At 42.7% G+C, this 23,249-nt stretch overlaps 1 protein-coding gene and 1 long non-coding RNA gene across 43 annotated transcripts in view; one reads left to right on the forward strand and one right to left on the reverse strand.

The window, feature by feature from the left end:
- ICA1 (islet cell autoantigen 1) overlaps positions 1–8,484 on the reverse strand; it is a 170,190-nt gene extending 161,706 nt beyond the window's left edge. For 22 of the 42 annotated variants that reach the window (XM_081531659.1, XM_081531653.1, XM_081531673.1 and 19 more), the window contains exon 1: positions 8,381–8,484. In XM_081531659.1, the coding sequence (XP_081387785.1) occupies positions 8,381–8,457 (77 nt within the window). In that variant the 5' untranslated portion in view covers positions 8,458–8,484. Of the gene's footprint in view, positions 1–8,028 lie in introns of all 42 variants that reach the window. The other 20 variants (XM_081531694.1, XM_081531700.1, XM_081531686.1 and 17 more) reach the window with 1 other exon arrangement.
- A 116-nt stretch (positions 8,485–8,600) lies between these two features.
- On the forward strand, positions 8,601–22,734 carry LOC145522722 (uncharacterized). Its single transcript, XR_014066139.1, has 4 exons — positions 8,601–8,775; positions 8,920–8,973; positions 9,060–9,151; positions 22,386–22,734. It is a non-coding gene; the product is annotated as an uncharacterized LOC145522722 (long non-coding RNA).
- The last annotated feature ends 515 nt before the right edge of the window (positions 22,735–23,249 follow it).

The raw sequence follows: 23,249 nt of genomic DNA on the forward strand, positions 1-23,249 counted from the left end.
CTCCCCTCCCTCTATTTCTCAGTAAACACTCTCTACACTTTTGCAACTTTTCAGTTTTCTTTGTTGGCTCCTTTCCCTCTATGTGTCCACCTCTTGAATATCAACCACCTACAAGGTTCTAGGACTTCCCAGGTGGTTCAGTGGTAAAGAATCTGCCTGCCAATGCAGGAGACCCGGGTTCAATTCCTGGGTTGGGAAGATCCCCTAGACGAGGAAATGGCAACCCACTCCAGCATTCTTGCCTGGAGAATCCCATGGGCAGAGGAGCGTGGTGGGGCTACAGTGCATGGGGTCGTAAAGAGTAGGACATGACTGAGTGACTAAACAACAATAAGGTTCCAACCTTGGCTGTCTTCTATTACACTCTACTTGCTCTCTCTAGGTGATTTAATTCACTTCTGTGGCTTCGATCAACAGCTGTATGACTTTTAAAATTAAACCCCTCTCCAGAGACTACAGTGGGAGGATCAAAATGTAGATCTGGCACTCTGGGTGGTGTGTGTGTGTGTGTGTGTGTGTGTACGCATTCTCGGTCGTGTCCGACTCTTTGCGAATGTGGATCTGGTGCTCTGGGGTGTGTGTGTGGGTTGTGTGTGTGTGTGTGCGTATGTGCTCAGTCGTGTACAACACTTTGTGACCCCATGGACTGCAGCCCCGCCAGGCTCCTCTGTCCATGGGATTTCCCAGGCAAGAATACTGGAGTGGGTAGCCATTCTCTTCTCCAGGGAATCTTCCCAACCCATGTATTGAACCCATGTCACCTGCATTGCAGGTGGATTCTTTACAGTCTGAGTCGCAAGGGGAGCCCCTGGCACTCTGGAGAGGGGTTTAAATTGCCAACTCCTTTTGGTCATCTTCATAGACATCCAATAGGCACTACAAATTCAGCACCTCTAAGACTAAAATTCTCTCTCTCCATCTCCACCCCCTCAATTTTTCTCCTTCTTGTGGTCCCAGTGCTAATCACCAGCAGGAAATCTACTGAGTCGCCCAAGTTGGAAACTTGACTTCTCATCTTTTGTAGCCAGCCTCCTAGTTCTCTTCATCCTACCTCCTAAAAAGTTACTAAACACATCTCCTCCTTTTAGATTCACAGTCAGGGCTTAGTCTAGGCCTTCAGAGGCAAAACCATCCTTCTATCTACCCATTCTAATCTTTTACACCATTGTCTGAACTCTTTGTATAACACGCAAATCCTCCTGCTAATGCAGGAGACAGGGTTCAATCCCTGTGTTGGGAAGATACCCTGGAGGAGGAAATGGCAACCACTCCAGTATTCTTGCCTGGGAAATCCCATGGAGAGAGAAGCCTGGTGGGCTATAGTCCACGGGGTTGCAAAGAAGTGGACATGACTCAATGACTAAACAACAACTTAACCTTACCTCAAGATTCTCCTCAAATATCACCTCCTCAGTGAAGTCGTCCCCAACTCAACACCTGTCCTCCTTCTCCCCAGGGGCCTCCCACTCCTGCCCTCCCCACTAGAGAATTAACTGCCCCACACCAATGCTGGTGGTGGTCTGCAGTCCCATTATTCTCCTGCAATAAGCTGATTACATCTGCACCCCCCGCCACCACCCCCCCACACACACACACATACTAGCCCTTCCCAAGTGGCTCAATGGAAAAGAACCAAATGCAGGAGATGCAGGTTTGATCCTTGGGTCAGGAATATCCTCTGGAGGAGGAAATGGCAACCCACTCTAGTATCCTTGCCAGGAAAACCCCAAGGACAGAGAAGCCGGGCAGGCTACAGTCCATGAGGTCACAGAGTCCGACACGCCCCTGCACTTCCCTGGAAGTCCTTTGAGGGGAAGAATCCTAACTGGTTCATCTTTGCCTCCTTACACCAAGCACAGAATCTGAAACACAGCAGGCCTTCAGCAAATATGTGCTGGATAAAGGGCAATAATTATGTGCTGCCCTTTATATGTGTGAAGCACTGAACAGAGTCACGCCCATATCAGAAGGGCATACAGCCCATTTTGCAAGTGAGAAACAAAGGTGAAATGATTTGCCCAAAGTCAACAACTAGTAAATGAAAGGCTGCTTTTGACTTTCGAAATTCTGTTTTTACGCACTCCATTCTACTCCTGGACTAAAGGGTTGGATAATGGGCTTGTTGTTACTTTGTTGTTCAGTCGCTGATTTATGTCTCTTTTGTGACCTCATGGACTGTAGCCCCCAGGCTCCTCTGTCCATGGGATTTCCCAGGCAAGGACACTGGAGTTTGTTGCCATTTCCTTCTCCAGGGGATCTTCCCAACCCAGAGCTCTAACCCTGGTCTCTTGAGTCTCCTGCATTAGCAGGCACATTCTTTACCACTGAGCCACCAGGGAAGCTCGAATAATGGGCTCAGCTTCTGTAAAAAAACAATCTCTCCTAATCACAGGCTCAGGTGCTATGTTACTCCCAACTCCATAGCTGCCATCGTGCTTATACACAATAAAACCTTGCTGAAGACTCCTGGCGGCTCTCAGGGTTCCTACCGAGAAGAACAGGGCATGCCGTTCATCACAAGTAGCTCCTTGGCCCCTGGCCTAGGATGCACTATCCCAGAAACATGCAGAGAAGGCTGAATTTCCCCTAAGTACCGTTAGGTTTTCATGCCCTATTCTGGGAACAGAGAAGTGGGTGTGAGAGATCATGATGATGGTGAGCAATGGGATGCATTTTAATGTGTGGTCTGGGAAAGCAGCTGCAATACTTTATGATCACTTCTTGCACAAATACTCTCACCAGAGAATGAGAGGGACCTACCACTCTCAAGTCTAGAATCTCAGGGTTAGCAATATACCACTATCTATATACTCATTGGTCATCACTGAATACGCATACCTCGTGTCTCGTGTATCCGACCCCATGGTAACTCATTGCATTCAGTTGCCTTTTTCAGGCATCCTCTTTCAATTCTATGTACTTTCTACAAAATGTCTTCTAAAAATGACCCCTTTGCTGCTGCTGCTAAGTCACTTCAGTCGTGTCCAACTCTGTGTGACCCCATAGACAGCAGCCTACCAGGCTCCGCCGTCCCTAGGATTCTCCAGGCAAGAATACTGGAGTGGGTTGCCGTTTCCTTCTCCAGTGCATGAAAGGGAAAAGTGAAAGTGAAGTCGCTCAGTCGTCCGACTCTTAGCGATCCCATGGACTGTAGCCTACCAGGCTCCTCCGTCCATGGGATTTTCCAGGGAAGAGTACTGGAGTGGGGTGCCATTGCCTTCTCCGAATGACCCCTTTACTTTCCTCCAATTCTAATAGCTTTTTAACATCAGTCCCTTATTTTCTACTAATATCTCCACCAGCTCTCCATGACTGTACAGCACAAAACTGAAATGAGTCCTGTGCCTATCCTGATTGATACATTTAAGCTTCTCAACTCACAGGTGATCAAACTTGCCCAAGGTCATTCAGACAGTAAGGGACATACATGCACACTGGGCTCCAGGCATGAGGACTATTTGCCAGTATCCCCTCCCTTTGTACACCTGGGTACTGTGTAGGAAACTCTCTCTCCATTCATCACCTTTTCTGACCTGCCAAATTCTTATCAGTCCTTTAAGGCTTAACTCACGGGTCACCTCCTCCATGAATCTTCTCAAGTTTTCTCTGCCCTCTCCCCGACCGGGGTTGGGTGTCTCTGCCCTGGGCTTCACCTCTCCCTACCTTTCCTGAAATGTAATCATCACCTGACCCATTGATCTCCCTCACTAGGCTGCAGGCTTCTCCAGAGCAGTGCAGGGCCTGCTGGGTCTTGTCTTGGGATTCCCAGTACTGGAACGATGCATGGCACATGACACACACAACAAATGCCTGCTGAAAACTGAGCGGTGACCCCTCTTCTCTGATTTGGCCGAAGGCCTGATGCATGACGTCATCTAACCAGCAGGAGAGACTTCTCATCATGAGCAATGCCATTTTCTCAACTTTCCATGAACTCATTCTCTCACTAGGTTTACAATGAGACAAGTAGCAATTAGTTGAGGAACTAGCACTTCTCAGACACCAACATGAATGCTCTGTGCACAGTATGCTTATCCTGGCAACACTGTCCAGGGGACATCATCCTCATTTTATGGCTGAAGCTCAAAATCTTATCTTAAGTAATAAGCTCAATTACTTATCCTAAGTAATTGGCCAAGAGTCACACAGAAGGAAGGCTTTGTTTTAAAGGTATGTATAAAACACCTTAGAGTCATCAGTGTACTGGAGAGATTCACTGAAATTTGAAATTACTTCAGTGCATTAATTTGGATGCTAGAGTCGTGAAAGCATGGTCAACTAGGATTCATAGAGGTTCAAGGCAGTTCTACCATATGCATTATCCAGAGCGGCAAATCATGGCCGTAGTCCTAATTTTCCTAAGCAGATAGATAGGGATTTATAACACCTATTTACCTCAAAGGGAATTGAATATCAAAGGTCATATCTGCCCAAATGCTTTGTTAAAGAAGAGGGCAGAAGCCCATCTTAGTACACTCTGCTGCATAAAAAGCTTGGTGGAGTGTTTCTCAAAGACTGGGCTTCCCAGGTGGCTCAGTGGTAAAGAATCTGCATACCATTCATGCAGATGCAGGAGATCCGGGTTTGATCCCTGGGTCAGGAAGATCCTCTGGAGAAGGAAATGGTAACCCATTCCAGTATTCTTGCCTGGGAAATCCCATGGAGAGAAGAGCCTGGTGGGCTACAGTCCGTGGGGTCACAAAGAGTCAGACACCACTGAGTAAGCATGTTCTCAAAGATCAGTGGGAGAAGCCTGGGCATCAGAGCTACTTGAGGTGTTAACAGCAGATGGGAGATGCCTGGTTGGGAATCCACACTTAACAAGCCCCCATATGATTCTATCAGACAGAAAAGTTTAATAAATACCAGGTTAGGACAATGCTTCTCTAACTTTAATGTACACAGGACTCACTTGGGGATCTTGTTAAGAAGAGATTCTTATTCAGTGGACATGGGAGAGGGTGGGTTGAGATTCCACCTGTCTTACAAGCTCTCAGGGATGTCAATGTTGCTGGTCCATGGATCACATTTGAGTGGCAGGGGTTTAGAAGATCTACCCCTAATGGAACAAATTAGCTTTGCTTTATTCCTCAAACACTGACCGCATTCCCCAACTTCAGGGAGGATCCATAAAGCCCAAATTCTCAGTTTTGGTACAAAATCACTGCAACAACTCAAAACCAACTGGAATGCATTCTCTATCATGAGGGAAAGGCAGCAGCATCCTTTTCAGATACAGATAGCACATATGTTTAGCATGTGAAAGAATAATTAATTTATTATTACTTGAGTCCTGCTGTGTGTGTGTGTGCTCAGCCCTGTCCAACTCTTTGTGACCCCACAGACTGTAGTCAGCAAGGCTCCTCTGTCCATGGGATTCTCCAGGTAAGAATACTGGAGTGGGTTGCCATTTCCTTCTTCAGGGGATCGTACTGACCCAGGGATCGAATTGCGTCTTCTGCATCGGCAGGCAGATTCTTTACCACTAGCACCACCCAGGAAGCCCAACTTGAGTCCAATTAACTGTGAAAATCATTATATATACATATATATATATATATATATATATAAATGTAAGGTGGATATTCCTGCTCTATAGATAAGCAAATAAGGACCTGGAAAGCTGGAGTAACTTGCTCAAGGTCATGTGGCTAATTATGTGTTGCAGCTGGGGCTCCAATCCTGCTCCACTGGGATCCAAAGCCTGTCCTTGCCCAGCCTCCACGGCGCTAGATATGACAGTGGTATAAAATGTGAGACCCTGGTGGGGGAGGGGGGAATGTTCCTCCTATACTGGTATGTGAGTTTAAAGGCTTTACTGAGGCAGATTCTGGATGGGGGTGAAGAAGACAAAAAGGTGAATTAATCAGTGATCTATGTTGCCTCATGGACATAAACATACAGATAGCATCCTTGTCCATGGCTCCCATAAATCTGAAAGTGCAGATGGAATAAAAAGGACATTAGTGGCCAGTGCACTGATCCTAAATGTTCCCACCCACCCTCAGGCTTCCAGGTGTACAGCTCAACCAATAAAGAGGAAAAATTCTTCCTGATCCTTGTGGCCTATTAACTTTATCACTTTCTCCTGTATGAGGTTTCTGTAACTTAAAAGTTCACAAGGAAACAGGTTGACCCTGCCATGTCATTTCACAGTTGCCACACATCTCTTTCTCTTGATAAACCTGCCGGCACCTGAAAGAAAAATGTACTCTTTAGTCAAATACAATGAAGATGCAGCAGTTTTGAAGGTTTTTTGAGTAACTAAATTTTCTGTGTTTTTCATAAGGCTGACAAGGAGAGAAATGCATGGCAATAAAGATGCTCAGAGAAAGCAGTCAGATAGATACAAAGGTGGATCAAATGAAGGAAAGAGCTATAAAATAAAGTTCCCAGGCATTTACTATCCGTTGTCTTTGGCAATTAATGCCCCATTAGGTTGAGTGTCCACAATCAGCTTTTTAGCCTTGGGTCTCTCCACTATTATAATTAGTACTCAACAGCTTAACTGTCATTTTCTAAAGGTTCATCTATAATAGCAGTACAACTCTTTACCTATTTAATGCAAAAAAAGATACAATTAGAAAGCTACATCTCCTTAGATATATATATGGCAGTCTAAAACCAAAGAATTTTGCCCCTATGGTATGTATTCTCTACCCATGATGTTTCAAAAACAAAGACTGAAACCTAAAACAAACAAACAAAAAAACTGACTTGAAAACTTACTTAAAAGTAAAAAAAAAAGTGTGTGTGTCTTGAACAGAATGTAAGAAACAGAATCTGGACCACTGATTTCAAACTAGTAGGCATTTCCTATTTCATTCCCTCACCCCAGAGAACAGTCCAGATCTCAGAAAAACCAAACTAAAGGTCCTCATAAATCAACTTGGTATTTTTCTGGGGAGTTTTTACTGAAATGTTTGGACATGAACATGTTTGCAATGAGTCATAATTTATAGGACATTAATGGCCAATGCCTTCTGTGCTTTTCTTCCTACGTTCAATATCATTTTCAAACCAGCTGGTAGTTCATTTCCCAGGCCCTGATAATTTTTATAAAGTTACCAGATCTCAGATACTAAGGCTGCCACCCAGCACCCTTTCTCGTGATAATTTTTTATGGCATCTAGAAGAGAACCCAATTCCCTTTCTAAACTATATGCCTTAATGCAGGGAAAAGGCTCACGCACCGTTTTTAAGATGCCCAAAGAGAAGCTGAGGGGCGTTCGGGGGCATGCCAAGTCAAAAGGCAACAGGAAAGGTTAACGGACAGTTGCTCTCGGCAAAGGCAGACGTAATAACAGGATATGTTCGTTTCTAGAGGAAGCAGGATAGCCGCGAGGCAGGAAAGGCGGCGTCAGCGGCACCCAAAGGAAACGGGCGCGCGGGGGTTTGCAGGGACCTGGCCTGCTTAGGGGCTCCCGCTCCAGTCCGGTCCGAGGCTCGGAGCACCTCACCCGGGGTGGAGGGTGGAGGATCCACCTCAGGCCTCCTGGTACGAGGGCTTCTAGTGCTCCCTTCTACCTCCGCCAAAGATGGGGAATGGGGAGAAGAGAAAAAGCCGAACACCGGGAGCTGCGGCAGGTGAACTCGGCAACAAGTCAGGTCCCGGCCCAGGAGGGACCTCGGGGGTCCTGGGGCCGGAAGGGCCGGGGAGGCGAGGCCCGGCGCGGGTGGGGTGCGCGGGAGGGGGAGGGGTGCCGCCGACGCGGAGTGCAGAGCTGCGGCCGGAGCCCGGAACGCTTCCCTCCCGCTGCCCCGGGGCGGACGCGCGCTCTGGAGGCGCGCGCATCCTCCAGACCTTCCCAGGCCCCAGGGCGGAGGCGGGGAAGGGGAAGGGGCTGTGGCGGTGCCCGCACGGGGATGGGGGCGCAGGAGGAGGCGACCTGTCTGTCACCCAGCGCGCGGAGAGCAGGGTTGGCAGCCCCAGGCTGGCGCCCCCGACCGCCCCGGCTGCCAGGAATCTCCCGCGGCAGCCTGCCGCCCGCCCGGCTCGCCCCCGCCCGGGCCCCGGAGGGCAGGTACCTCGGAGCCCCGGCCCCCGGGAGCCTCCTGGCCGCGAACGGAGCGTTCCTCCAGCTCTCTCATCCGACGTCAGCGTCAGCAGAAGGCGAGGGAAGGGGGCGGAGGGAGCACAGGAACCGGTCCTTCCTGCGGCGGTCGCCGCCAGCCGGAATAGCAGCCGGCGGAGCCCGTGCGCGCCGCAGCGCAGCGCAGCGGTCGGGGGGAGCGGGCGCCCTCGCCTCCCAGCGAGCTCCTAGGGCCGGGACCCCGCCGTCGCCTCCCTTCCCTGTTTCTCCCCTCCGAGGACGCCCAGCGGGCGACCCCTCTCAGCAGGACCCCGGGACCCAGAGGAGGGAGGGGCCGATGGCCTCACCTGGTTTGGGGCAGGTCCGGGATGGGGGCAGTGAGTCTCCTTCTCTCTACTCCCTCGGGTCCTTCCTCGACCCCCATCTCCTGGGGTGCCCCCCGCTCGGATCTACCGCCCAGGGTGACCCCGCCCCGGCTCTCCCGCAGGTGTTCCACGTGTCCATAGAATTTGCGTCACAATGACCTGGCCGACAGGTGGGAGCGGCCGCGAACGCCCCAGGGTTCCCACTGTGCTGCGATCTTTGCGCGTGCTACTTGCCTCCACGATAGAGTTCCGTGGCTTTAGAGGATAGGACACGTCTTGACTCCAATGCCAAAAAAAGTTATAGAGGCCTCTATCTGGGAATCAAGTCTGGGCTTAATGTTAAAAGGCTCTATGAAAAGAAAAACAACTGTATACGTGTGTGTATATATATGTGTGTGTGTGTGTATATATATGTATATATATGTGTATATATATATATATTCGTCCCCATATATTCACATATCTTTTTTACTTAGGTTACTGACACAGTAATTTCATCTTCCCTTATTCTTTGTCAACAGGAAAGAACAAACGTCTTGTTTTTGAGTACCCTGCCGTGATCACATGAAGAAAAGGTGTTGCTTGCTAAGATCATCTACGCTGAAAAGCAGTCCTAATGTGCTATGACTCATCCCTCATTATGTTATATATTTCTTAAAAGGTTCTTTGAAAAGTCACTGATTGAAACAATTTAACAGGGTGAAAGGAAAGATGATTATTGAGTAACGACACAAACAAGCCTGAAATCCACAGGTAACATGAATGGGCTACTTGTTATGTGCCAGGCATATGCTGTATACTTTACTGTAATCCTTCAGCAACCCAATAATGTGGGTAGAGTATTATCCATATTTTACAAATGTAAACGTTGCCCAGAGTACCATAATGGCATTCAGCCAATAGGATGTTGAGCATAAGTTTGAATCCAGGGTTGTCTGAACCAAGACATTTAGTTTAATGTCAAGATAGAAAGGGGCTTCCCTGGTGGCTCAAACATTATAGAATCCTCTTGCAATTCAGGAGATCCGGGTTCAATCCCTGGATCAGGAAGATCCCCTGGAGAAGGAAGTGGCAACCCACTCCAGTATTATTGCCTGGAGAATTCCATGGACAGAGGAGTTTGGTGGGCTACAGTCCATGGGGTTGCAAAAAGTCCGATAGGACTGAATGGCTAACACACACACAATGGAAAGGTGTCTGACCAAGATGGAAACAGAAAAAGTATAGGAGAAGATGTTGATCTTTTAATAGAAAGGTAGTGAGATGGTATAGCTCCAACCTTTAAAGTTGACATAAGTCTCTGGATATATTCTTTGGGGTTTCTGTTTGTCACAGATGGATTTGAGCCTGTCCCAGTAGGACACAAAATACAGAGCTGAGCAAATATCAAGTCCTTAAAAAATGTTTATGAATAAACCAAATGCTGAAGGAATAGGATCTACAAAACAGCAAATTGATGAGAAGCTGAGATTCAGGAGAAATTTGGGAAGAGAAAAACATTGCTCCTATATAACTGGCATTTATAGGAAGCATTCAAATGAATCTATTGACAACGCAAGCCAAATGATTGTCCTGTTTATAAAAAGGGGAAAAAATCCTTTTAAAATGAGAAAAAAAAGACTTCCTTGCAAAAGGAGATGATTAAGATATTTTGTTTCAAAATATTTGATTCCAAGAACCATTAACTTACCTGTAAAAACCTACCTTAGGGAGTTTAAAAGAAACATTTTTTTTAACAGAATGAAGTGTTATTTGTAACAGAATAGTTGCTCAATAAATGTTGGCTGAATGTATCAATTAGTTAATCAAAGCATTGAGAGAGAAATAGGTCACAAAATTTCCTGATTCTAATGTTCTCCTTTCCACCAATGGTTATTTACTAGTTATCTGAAAACGTGCCAGAAACCCTATTTATTAAAGATTGGCTTTGTGGTAGATACACTGGTTAATGAGCTTTGGCTCAATGAGCTTTAGGCATCTAGAGCCAGTAGAATGGCAGATTGCTTGTGTATTCACAGTATCTCCTCAAAATGCAGATAAGTGGAACACAGGTACTAAAAAGAGAATGGCTATTGAATGCTGGAATGTGAAATTGTGGAAGAAATAATGTGCATTTTCTAGAATGTAACAGGATCAAAAAATCTTTACATATTCAATGATCTTTTGCGGGGGGGGCTTCCCAGGTTCTAGATTGCTAATGGGACCACATGAATTAGGAATTGTGTTAGGCTGCCCTTAGCAGAGACCCACAATAACAGTGCATTAAATGAGATAGAGATTTATTTTACTCCCACATTAAAAGAATTGGTAAGTAGGCTGTCCAGGGCTGTATGGCCTCTGCTAGCTCCTTGGGGTGTTGCCCTCCTCTCCTGTGCCACCATTCTTAGCAAATAAGCTATTATTTAAAGAAAAATCCAAGCTGGAATGTGGAGAAATAGGAACCTTCATATGTTGCTGGTGGGAATGTAGAAGGATGTATATTCACTTCAAAAAATGATCTGGCAGTTCCTCAAGTAATTAACATAGTTAACATATGACCCAGCAATTCCACCCCTATGTATATAGCCACGAGAAATGAAGACCTCTGTTCACACAAAAACTTGCACATATAGCAGCATTATTCAAAGTAGTCAAAAGGTGAAAACAATCCAACTATCTATAAGTGGATGAATGAATAATAAAATGTAGTACAGTGGAATATTACTGGGTCATGAAAAAGGATAAAATATTGATACATGCTGTGTCCTGAATGAACCTTGAAAACATTCTAAGTGAAAGAAGTCACCACAAAAGTCAATGTATTATATGATCCCATTCATATAAAGTCTAGGATAGGGAAATCTACAGAGACAAAGTAGATTGGTGTTTGCTTAGGGCTGGAGAGGAAAAAATTATATATATATATATATCAACACATATACATGCATAAAATGTATGTATGAATATATATAGACACAAATTATCCATCTACATATTATACAACACATTTTAGCATACAGTTTATAATTTATTTTAATGTTCTGAATGCTGCTGGTGCTCTCAGCCAACAAGAGCAAGTGAGGCAGAATCCTTGTGCCTCTAGGTGAATGGGCACCATAAAGCAAATATTTGCTCTGCCATTCATCCAGAAAGATACAGCTTTCTACAGCTCTGAAATCCTTTTATGACTCATCTTTGACATCATCATCTATACTCTTGGTACCTGCTAAGGTAGAGCTTAAGCTATTCTTATTATGAATGTGTTTAATATGAGCTATACATGCAAATCTCTGTTCATTAAGAAAAATGTTTTTGCTTCAGAGTTGCTAGGTGATTAAAATTAGGTAATCTATAGGAGTAAATTTTGAAAAAAGTAATATTTTAAAAGTTATTAGATTTGTTTGATTTTTGTTGGTGAGAGAAATTTAAAGAAGGATTAAGCTAAATTTTATTGGCAGAAATAAAGTTGTTTATTCACAGTATCTTGTAATACAGAAATTTGATGTACTCAAGGATATGTACTAAATATATTGACCAATTTTTGTTTAATTCTTATGATCAGTTGTGTTCTGTACATAGCAAAACAAAGCTTCTATTATTACTCTCACCATTTAGTTATTTGTTGTTGTTCAGTCACTTTGTCATGTCCAACTCTTTGCGACCCCATGGACTGCAGCATGCCAGGCTCCTCTGTCCTCCACTATTTCGTGGAGTTTGCTCAAATTTATGTCTATTGAGTCAGTGATGCTATCTAACTATCTCATCCTTTGCCGCCACCTTCTTTTGCCTTCAATCTTTCCCAGCATCAGGCTCTTTTCTAATGAGTTGGCTCTTCACATCAAGTGGTTAAAGTATTGAATCTTCAGCTTCAGCATCAGTCCTTCCAATGAATATTCAGCGTTGATTTCCTTTAGGATTGACTGATTATATCTTTAAGCAAACTTCTATGTGCGTGTGAAAATAGAACAGATGTTTAATTAAAAGCATTAACTTTTGTTAATTAAAATTAACTTCCTTTCCTTTCAAAATTAAGGCTACAATGAAAAGGCTTATTTTACACTGAAGAGAAAGGTAATTATTTTCATTGCTGCACTAGCTTAGATTTATGTATAAATAATACAGTTCCCTACACTTCCACCCCCAGTATCATCCACTGAAACTTCTGCAAGAAAATTGCTGGTGATGGCATAAAAAAGGGACATCTTATTCGCTACCAGTGGAGAATTTTATTTAATCATGTGCCATCAGTCCATGGGGTCGCTGAGAGTTGGACACGATTGAGCGACTTCACTTTCACTTTTCCCTTTCATGCATTGGAGAAGGAAATGGCAACCCACTCCAGTGTTCTTGCCTGGAGAATCCCAGGGACAGGGGAGCCTGGTGGGCTTCTGTCTATGGGGTCGCACAGGGTCGGACACGACTGAAGCGACTTAGCAGCAGCAGCAGCATCCAGTGTAACCCTGCTTCTCACTAGGAACTGTGCTGGGATCTGGGCAAATTTTAGTGCAGAGGTCATAGCCATGCCTTGGTTTTGGCAGACTTGGGGATAATGACCACCTCAAAGGGTCACTGTCTAATAAAGAACAGGACTTAACTGAAAGACTAGAAAGGAGCACTCTAGGTCTTTGCTGTCTCTTTTTCTCTGTGCACAGGGACAGTTTAGAAGACTCACTAAGAACTCAGGTTGAAAACATAGGTCAAAATTTGGTTTAATCAGAGTAAGGTTGAATTGGGACTATAACCCCTGTTTCCTAATTCCCAATCAGATGCACTTTTCCTTTTCTACTTTTTTAATAAGACTTTTATCTGTGTATTTATTGGCCATGCTGAGTCTTCATTGCTCTGTGCGGGCTTTTTCTGGTTGCGGAGAATGGGAGCTACTCTCTCGTTGTGATGTGCAGGCTTCTCATTGCAGTGGCTTCTCTTGTTGTGGAGCATGGACTCTAGGGCACATGGGCTTCGGGAGTTGCGGCACATGGGCTCAATAGCTGTGGTTTCAGGTTTTAGAGCACAGGTTCGATAGTTGTGGTGCATGAGCTTAGTTGCCTTGCAGCATGTGGGATCTTCCACAGAGCAGGGATTGAAACTGTGTCCCTTGCATTGGCAGGCAGATTCTTAACACTGGTCCACTGGGGAAGCCCCTGCTATTCTAATTTTAACTCCATTGCTAACTTTCTTTGGCAGATACTGTTCATGTCTGTAACTAGTAACAGATACTGTTAGTCATGTCTCACTATTTATTCTTTTTTTCTACAGTCTAATACAAATTTCAACTGAGCACATTTTGCCCGCTGAAGACTGTATTTTCTAGCTTCCTTTATGGCATGGCATGGTCATGTGACCAGGTTCTGGCCAATACAATGTGACTGAAAAACATGTGTGTAACTTTCGGGTCATGCCTTTGAAAGAAACACACCCTTACCTTTGCCTTCCCCCTTTCCCACAGGTTGGATCCTATCTGGCCATGCAGGTGAGGGAAATACTTTGAGGATGACAAAGAGATGGATCCCTGAGCACCTGATCTGCCCTTAGTGGATTGTTTTATGAGAAGGAAATAAAGTTCGATATTGTTTAAGCCATTATATTTTTTAATATTATTATAGCCTCGCCTTTATCCTAATTAATTCATCTCCCCTATGATGTTGTTAAGTTCACTTCAGTTTCATTGCTCAGTCATGTCCGACTCTTTGCAACCCCATGGACTGCAGCACGCCCAGCTTCCCTGTCCATCACCAGCTCCCGGAGCTTGCTCAAAGTCATGTCCATCAAATCAGCGATGCCATCCAACCATCTCATCCTCTGTTGTCCCCTTCTTCTCCCACCTTCAATCTTTCCCAGCATCAGGGTCTTTTCCAGTGCATCACTCCTTCGCATCAGGTGGCCAAAGTATTGGAGTTGCAGGTTCAACATCAGTCCTTCCAATGAATATCCAGGACTGATTTCCTTTAGCATTGACTGATTGGATCTTCTTGCAGTCCAAGCAACTCTCAAGAGTCTTCTCCAACACCACAGTTCAAAAGCATCAATTCTTCAGTGCTCAGCTTTATGGTCCAACTCTCACATCCATATGTGACTGCTGGAAAAACAATAGCTTTGACTAGATGGACCTTTGTTGGCAAAGTAATGTCTCTGCTTTTTAATATGCGGTCTAGGTTGGTCATAGCTTTTCTTCTAAGGAGCAAGTGTCTTTTAATTTCATGGCTGCAGTCACCATCTGCAGTGATTTTGAAGTCCAAGAAAAGAAAGTCTGTCACTGTTTCCATTGTTTCCCCATCTATTTGCCATGAAGTGATGTGACTGGATACCGTAATCTTCGTTTTCTGAATGTTAAGATTCAAGCCAGCTTTTTCACTCTTCTCTTGCACTTTCATCAAGAGGCTCTTTCATTCCTCTTTGCTTTCTGCCATAAGGGTGGTGTCATCTGCATATCTGAGGTTATTGATATTTCTCCTGGCAATCCTGATTCCAGTTTGTGCTTTTGTCCTTAAGGAATTGCAAATTAAAACAAGATACCAATGCACACCTACTAGAATCCAAAACACTGAAAAACACCAAATACAGTTGAGAATGTAAAGCAAAAGGAACCATCATTCCTTGCTGGTGCAAATATAAAATGATATAGCTACTTTGGAAGATAGTCTGGTATGCATGTGTGCTAACTTGCTTAGGTCATGTGCAGCTCTTTGTGACCCTGTAGCCCGCCAGGCTCCTCTATCCGTGGGATTTTCCAGACAAAAATACTGGAATGGGTTGCCATTTCCTACACTCCAGAGGATCTTCCCAACCCAGGGATCGAACCCACATCTCTTAGGTCTCCTGCATTGGTAGGCAGGTTCTTTACCTCTAGCACCACCTGAGAAACCCAGTATCTGGCAGTTTCTTATAAAACTAAACACGCTGTTAACACACTAACCTGCAATTTCACTTCCTAGTTTTTATGCAAATAAGTTGAAAACATGTCACACCAAAACCTGCACATGAACATTTATGGCAGCTTTATTCACAACTGTCCAAAATTTGGAGCAAGCAAGATGTCTTTTAATGGGTGAGTAGATAAATAAACCTCCACACAGTGAAATATTAGTCAGTGTTTAAAAGTTTGCTATTAAGAAAAGACGTGGAGGAACCTTAAAAGCATGCTGCTAAGTGAAAGAAGCCAGTCCAAAAAGTCCTCACACTGTATGACTCCAGTTATATGACATTCTGGAAAAGGCAAAACTATGGAGGTGGAAAAGAGAAAAGAAATCAGTGCCAGGGACTTATGTGGAGGGATGGAAGGATAAATATTTCCCCCTAATATCTGATATTTGAATGGCATTAATCTGTTTTACTTATTTCATGTAGAGGCATACATCTGGTTCCTATTACTCTATCTTGGTCATTAATGAGTTAACAGTAACTTTGTATTATGTATTTTCTTAGTCAATATTATGTGTGTAATTAATATTGCTATTTTGTGGGAGAGAGTCTAAGAATTTTTTAGTATTGAAGAAGGGTCCTCATGAACACTCCCACTGAAAAGCCCAGGGACAGACAATTCATTAAAGAAGAAATTAAACTAGTAAAATGTTTTAAAAGAATTTTTCAATACAAAATTTTAAACTTAAAAACATTTGTGCTTATCATACTGGCAAACATGAAAAAAGCATAATTCTTAGTGTTGAAGATATCGGACATGGATAAGGCCGTACTCTCCAACTGAGGATGAAAACAAAATTTTTTCCAGTATTATGAAGAAATAATTGACATACATCCCTGTAGAAGTTTCAAGTGTATAGCTTGATGGTTTGATTTATGTGTATTGTGAAATGATTATTACAGTAGGTTTAACTGACATCCATCCTCTTATACAGATACAATAAAAATAAAAAAGTTCTCTTATGATGAGACCTCTTAGACTCTATTCTCTCAACAAATTTCTTGTGTATCATAGAGCAGTGTTAGCTACAGTCATCAGGTTGTATATTATGTCCCTAGTACTTACCTATCTTATGACTAAAAGTTTGTACTTTTAGTCATCATCCTGCTGTTTCTCCTCTTCGCCCCATTGGCCTATAGTAACCACAAGTCTGATCTGTCTCTCTATGAGTTTGGAGGGTTTCGCTTTTTTTTTTAGATTCCACATGTAAGCGAGATCATATATTATTTGTCTTTCTCTGATTTATTTCACTTAACATAATGCTGTTTTGGTGCATCCTTGTTGTTGAAAATGGTAGGATTTCCTTTTTTATGGCTGAATAGTATTTATGTGTGCATACTCAGTCCCTCAGTCATGTCTGACTCTTTGCAACCCCATAGACTGTAGCCCACCAGGCTCCTTTGTCCATGGAATTTTCCAGGCAAGAATACTGGAGTGGGGTTGCCATTTCCTACTCCAGGGAGAATGATATTTATATATATATTAAATATGATATATATAGATCACAACTTTTTTATCCATGCATCCACTAATGGATGCTTAGATTAGAAACAAAAATTTTACATTGCTTTATGGGGTGCAACTTGGCAATGCATACAAAATGTTGATTGTACATGCCTGTGATCTCACATTTCCACTTTTAGGATTTTTTTCCCACAGAAATAACTAGGTGAATGTACAAAAGTGAACATTTGGAGATGAGCATCACAACACTGTTTATAATATTAAAACTTTAAAAACAGTAAATTGTCCTTCTAAAGGATGGGTTAGTTAACTAAATTATGGTACATTTAGATATTGGAACACTGACAGTGTTTAAAAAATGAGGTCAAGATGTTTTCTTTCTTTCTTTTTCTTTTGAGTGAAAATAGCAGCTTGCACAACACCATATGAAATATGATTCTATTTAAGTAAATATTTTATATATAAGCATTGGCTTTTAATGATAGTCACTAAAATGTTAACAGAGGCTGTCTCTAGGGAGTGACCTTTGGGCTGAAGTAGGAGGAGGGGGAAAGTTGTATTTTCACTTATACTCTGTGGTAATGCTTGGATTTGTTTTATAGTGTACATACTGAATTTTACAATTTGCAGATATAAGGAAGATTAAAATTTTGACACTAGAAATAAATAGAAGAGATCCTTACCTTTGAAAATGTTTGGAAATCCTGGTTATATGATTTCTTATTGATTTCAAATTCCTTACTGATTTAATGTTTTATGCTTCTAACCTGTAGACCAACCTTTAAGATTCCTTCCAGTGCTAAAATTCCGTGGCTTTCTTCTGCTTGCTGTTGCTGCTGCCTTGTCAAATGAGAATTGCTTAGGTAAATCTTAGAGACTCCCTGATGGTAAGACCCTTACACTAGTTCAGGTTCTAGTTTTCCTCCTATTTCAAGTGATTTTATTCCTGGATGACAGTCTTGAGCTGGTTATGAAAACATGTAGAAGAGCATTGGGATTGGAAAAGCTAGAAGTGGTTCTAAGAATCTCTGTTTTCATGAACCTAGAACCTGTTATACAGAGTGAATTAAGTCAGAAAGAGAAAAACAAATATCGTATATTAACTCCTATGTACAGCATCTAGAAAAAATGGTACTGATGAACCCGTTTGCAGGGAAGGAATAGAGATGCAGATGTAGAGAACAGACTGTGGATGCAGCAGGCGAAGGAGAGGGTGGGACGAATTGAGGAGTAGTATTGACACATATACGATATCGTGTAAAATAGCTACTGGGAGGCTGCTGTATTGCACAGGGAGCCCAGCCTGGCACTCTGTGATGACCTAGAAGGGTGTGATGGGAGAGGGGACTGAGGCTCTAGAAGGAGGGGAAATATATATATTTATGACCAATTCTCATTGTTGTACAACAGAAACCAACACAAAATTGGTAAAGCAATTTTCCTCCAATTAAAAACAAAATAAATCTCTGCTTTTCTTGGGGGTCAGATGTAGTCCAGATTTGAGTGGGAACAGGGATCATGAATTGATTTTTCATATATATGTATATTAGGACTTTTCTATTTTACTCTTAGATTCAGGATATCACTACTAGGATGGTTTATCATTTGTTTAATTAGAACTTATTACCTCCAATTTGACATGATTCAACCATGTTTTCCTTCCAGAGCTCTTTCTCTTATGTGTTCAGGCAAGCTGAAAAGCCTCAAAATTGTTTTGAATTCCTTTCTAGTAGGTTACCTCACACTCAATTAGCTGTTAAATTCTGTTTCACTTCAAGTTTATGATTCAGTACAAGGAACTACAGTTTCTTTAACTAGTTTGCTCAGTTTTTCTGTCCACTGTTCTCAGTTTTATTTCCATTGTCTTTCCAACCTTGGGTGTTTCTTACCTGGAACTTAAAATCTTTCCACCTAGGGTTGTATATTTGTTGATACTTCAATACTAAGCCAGTTTAGATGGTTGCAATATAAGTATTTTTAGTACTTATTTTTGTACCTCCTTTATGCTAAGAATTGCATGTATGTGTGTGAGTGTGACTGTGTGGGTGTGCTGGGTGATGGTGGAAGCGGTGATGATGTATAAAGTAATAGAAGACAGAATCCATGTCTCAGAATTCCTTTTAAAGTATGAAGTTAATTAAACACTATTATGATTTCCTGGCTTCAGTACCAGCTATAAAATCTTCCAAAGGTTACATCAAAATCAAATGCCTGATCAAGAAATTCAAAACCCTTATCATTCCTAATTTGCCTTACTCACCTTCCAACTGATTCCTGCTTGTCATCTCTTCATCAGTCCCGACATTCATTCCCCTCTTCCTGGACTCATTCACACGAGAATGATCACCATCTCCTACTGCAAGGTTAGACTTTCACTGGAGGTGTCCTTCAACTCGGATTTTAGGGTATCCCAGTACCTCCTGGCCCTTCTCTTATTATCACAACCACTGCCACAACATTTTCTGTATCTCCCAAATGCCTGATAGAGTTCTCATTACAGGCTTGCTGAAGCAATCTTAAAAATGGTAACTTTCTCAGGAAAATAAGGATTCCTGGACTTATATCCCATACTCAGCTCAAACAGTTTGTATTTTCCCACAAGAGATGTACGTAGATAATTAGGTCTTTGAGAGCAAAAATTCTGATTTTATCTTGCCTTTATCTACCAGAGTGCTTTAGATGTATAAGTTTCTTGAGGACTTCCCTGATGGTCCTGTGACTAAGACTCTGAGCTCCCAATGTAGGGGGCTTAGTTTCAACCCCTGGTCAGGAAATTAGATTCCAGAAGCCACAACTAAAGGATCCTGCATGCTGCAACAAAGATCAAAGATTCCACGTGCTGCAACTAAGACCTGACACACAAATAATTTTTTTTTAAAGAAAATTTCTTGAATTAATGAATAAATAGTTTTATACAACTAGATCCTCCCAGGGTGAGTGTCAATTCTTTCTCTTGGCTTTGTGTTGGGTAATGTCTCTTCATTAATCCTTAGCCATGTTTTAAACCTAACTTTGACATTCAATAGTACTATTATGTACTGAATGATGTGGTTTGATATTCTTTGTTATAGTTCCTTCCACTCTTATTTTATCCTAAAATCATGTAAGTACTTGTTCTATAGACTGTAAATGTGTGTGTCTTTCTAAATTTGTAGGCTGAAACCTAATCCCCAGTATATTTGGGGTAGAGCCTTTGGGAGGTGATTAGGTCATGAGGGCAGAGCCTTAATGAATAGAATTAATGTCCTCATAAAAGGGATAAAAGTGGAAGCAGTGATAGATTTTATTTTGGGGTGCTCCAAAACCACTGAAGATGGTGATTGCAGCCATGAAATTAAAAGACGCTTGCTCCTTGGAAGGAAAGCCATGACAAATCTAGACATCATATTAAAAAGCAGAGATATCGCTTTGCCAACAAAGGTCCATATAGTGAAAGCTATGGTTTTTCCAGTAGTCATGTATGGATGTGAGAGTTGGACCATAAAGAAGGCTGATCACCAAAGAATTGATGCTTTTGAATTGTGGTGTTGGAGAAGACTCTTGAGAGTCCCCTGGACTGCAAGGAGATTAAACCTCTCAATTCTAAAGGAAATAAACCCTGAATATGGATTGGAAGGACTAATGCTGAAGCTGAAATTCCACTACTTTGGCCACCTGATGTGAAGAGCCGACTCATTGGAAAAGAGCCTGATGCTGGGAAAGATTGAAGGCAAAAGAAGAGGGCAGCAAGGATGAGATGGTTAGATAGCATCACTGACTCAACAGACATGAATTTGAGCAAACTCTAGCGGATAGTAGAGGACAGAGGAGCCTGGCGTGCTACAGTCCATGGGGTCGTAAACAGTCAGACATGACAGTGACTGAAGAACAACCAAAGGGGCTTCTCTCATGGCTCGAGTAGTAAAGAATCCACCTGCAATGCAGGAGATACAGAGGGTGTGGGTTCGATCCCTGGGTCAGGAAGATCCCTTGGAGGAGGAAATGGCAATCCACTCCAGTATTCTTGCCTGGAGAATCCCATGGAGAGAAGAGCCTGGTGGGCTACCATCCATAGCGTCGAAAAGAACTGGACACGACTGAGCGTGCATGTGCTCCTCTCTCCTCATAAAAGAGACCCCAGAGAGCTCTCTCTGTGTGTGAAGACACAGTAGGAGGACAACCATTTATGAACCAGAAAGAGGGCTCTCACCTGCCACTGAATCTGCCGGTATCTTGCTCTTGGACTTCCCAGCCCCCAGAACTGAGAAATTTCTATTTTTTACAAGCCACCCAGGGTCTGTTACAGCATCCCAAGTAGACTAAGGTGGCTTGTGAAGCATGCACATACTCCAGGCCTTTTGGGCCCTTCCAAGCCTACGGAATCAGAAAGTTCTGTGGAAGATGCTCAGAATCTGTATTTTTAACACCCAACTGAGGTGATTCTTATGGCCAGAGAAATTTGGAAACTCTGTTCTATTGAGAAACTTAATAAATATTGGTTGAGGTTAATGGTTCTCTTTGATCATTATGCCAAATACAACTCCATGAGCATTAACCTGATGTTAGAATGCCTGAATTCCAGCCTTGTTAATTACCATCTGAGTGATTGGGAGCTAGTCCAGTGTTTCTTAAAGTTGTCTGCAAATTAGAATCACAGGGCTTCTTTACTATCTGAGCCACCAGGAAAGTCCACACAGGGTCTCTAAAAAATTCCAAAGCCCAGGCCATACCCAAGACCAATTAAATCACATTCCCTAGTGCTGTGACATAGGCATAAGTATTTTTCGATGTTCCCCCGCCAAGTGATTGATTTCAACACACAAACAAGCTTGGGAATCACTGGACTAATTTACTCTCTCTGTTTCTTCATGAGTCAAATGTGGACAATAACTTCCATTCAAAAATGTTACTCTCCTTAATACATGTTATACAAGAATATATGTTATACATGATAAAACTTTGTGTGTTAGTTGCTCAGTTGTGTCAGACTCTTTTCGACGCCATGGACTCTAGCTATCTAGGCTTCTTGGTCCATGGAATTCTCCAGGCAAGAATACTGGAGTGGGTTGCTATTTTTTTCTCCAGGGGATCTGATCTTCCCGCCCCAGGGATTGGATTGGGGCCTTCCGCATTGCGAGCAGATTCTTTACCGTCTGAGCCACTAGCAAAGCCTAAATGATAAAACTTTATATAAACCTAACTATATTTTAGGCTTTAAAAAGTTTTTAATAAAAATTAACAAATGTGCCAGTAATAATTTTAATATTTTATATATATATATATTTAGTGCTTATAATTGTGATGATCGGTTCAACAGTTTAGTGGGATAGATTCAGCTTGTGAAGGAAACCATCATTCAGGAAGCTAACCTTACAATTTGGGTAAATTTGCTTCAAATGGCCCTGGTTTAAAGCAGTGGTTCTCAGCTTACAGTGTATCAACATGTTCATGTATCAACATGAGGATAAACCCCAAAGATTTTGACTCCATAGGTCTGGAATGGGACTCCAGCAACTACAAGTTTATAATGATAAACATGCCATTCTGTTGCCCTGTTGCTAACCATGGTGAGTCTGCTATTTATGTTCAGGCCTTTTGCTTTATCCATGATATTTAGTCATAAATGTTCTACTTTTTTCCTTTCAGAACTCTCTCCATCATGTAAGCAGAAAACAATTTTAGAATAGTTTAAAAAATATCTGAAGCCAGAACTTCCCTGGTGGTCTAGTGGTTAAGAAGCTGCTTGCCAAAGTTGGAGACATCGGTTTGACCCCTGGTGCGGGAAGATTCCACATGCCATGGGGCAACTAAACCCATGTGCCACAATTACTGAGACTGTGCTCCAGAATCTGCATGCCTAGAGCTGGTACTCTGCCAACAAGGGAAGCTCACGCACCACAACTAGAGAGTAGCCTCCGCTCACTGAAACTAGACATCGAGCGCAGCAAAGGAGACCCAGTGCAGCCATAAATAAAATAAAGAACAAAGTAAAAAATTTTTGAAGCCATGTGGGTACCATTCTTTATTACCAGTACCATTCAATCTTTAATACAATCTTGCAGTTTTTTTTTTTTATATCTGAACTGGCCTTCTTGATTGATACTCAACCTTTCTAATGGCTATAACTACTATCTGCATTTCTAAAAATGCAGAGGATGTGTGGATTCTCTGCTGACCTGAATCTGTCTCTCTAGGGCTGAATCACTTTCCAAATCACTTTCTTCAGCTTCATTGTGCATGTGTAGCAACTGAGAGGCTCATTAACAACGTACACTCTATCCAGACCTGGTGGATTAACCTTTGGGTTGAAGCCAAAGATTCTGGATTCTAAGCTATCTGCCTAGGTTATTCCAGTGCACACTGAACTTTGAGAAGTATTGGCTCTATGGAACTAAGTGGCTGGGGAAGCTTCAGTGAAGTAGAGACACTAAGGTAGGGCTCACAGGAGCCAGACACAAAACCCTGTAAGGAACTCGGTGTTCTCTTCCTTCCTGTGCTTCACCTTTGTGC

Source organism: Giraffa tippelskirchi, chromosome 10, assembly GCF_054371585.1.
Source record: "Giraffa tippelskirchi isolate mGirTip1 chromosome 10, T2T-mGirTip1v1.2.pri, whole genome shotgun sequence".
NCBI lineage: Eukaryota > Metazoa > Chordata > Mammalia > Artiodactyla > Giraffidae > Giraffa > Giraffa tippelskirchi.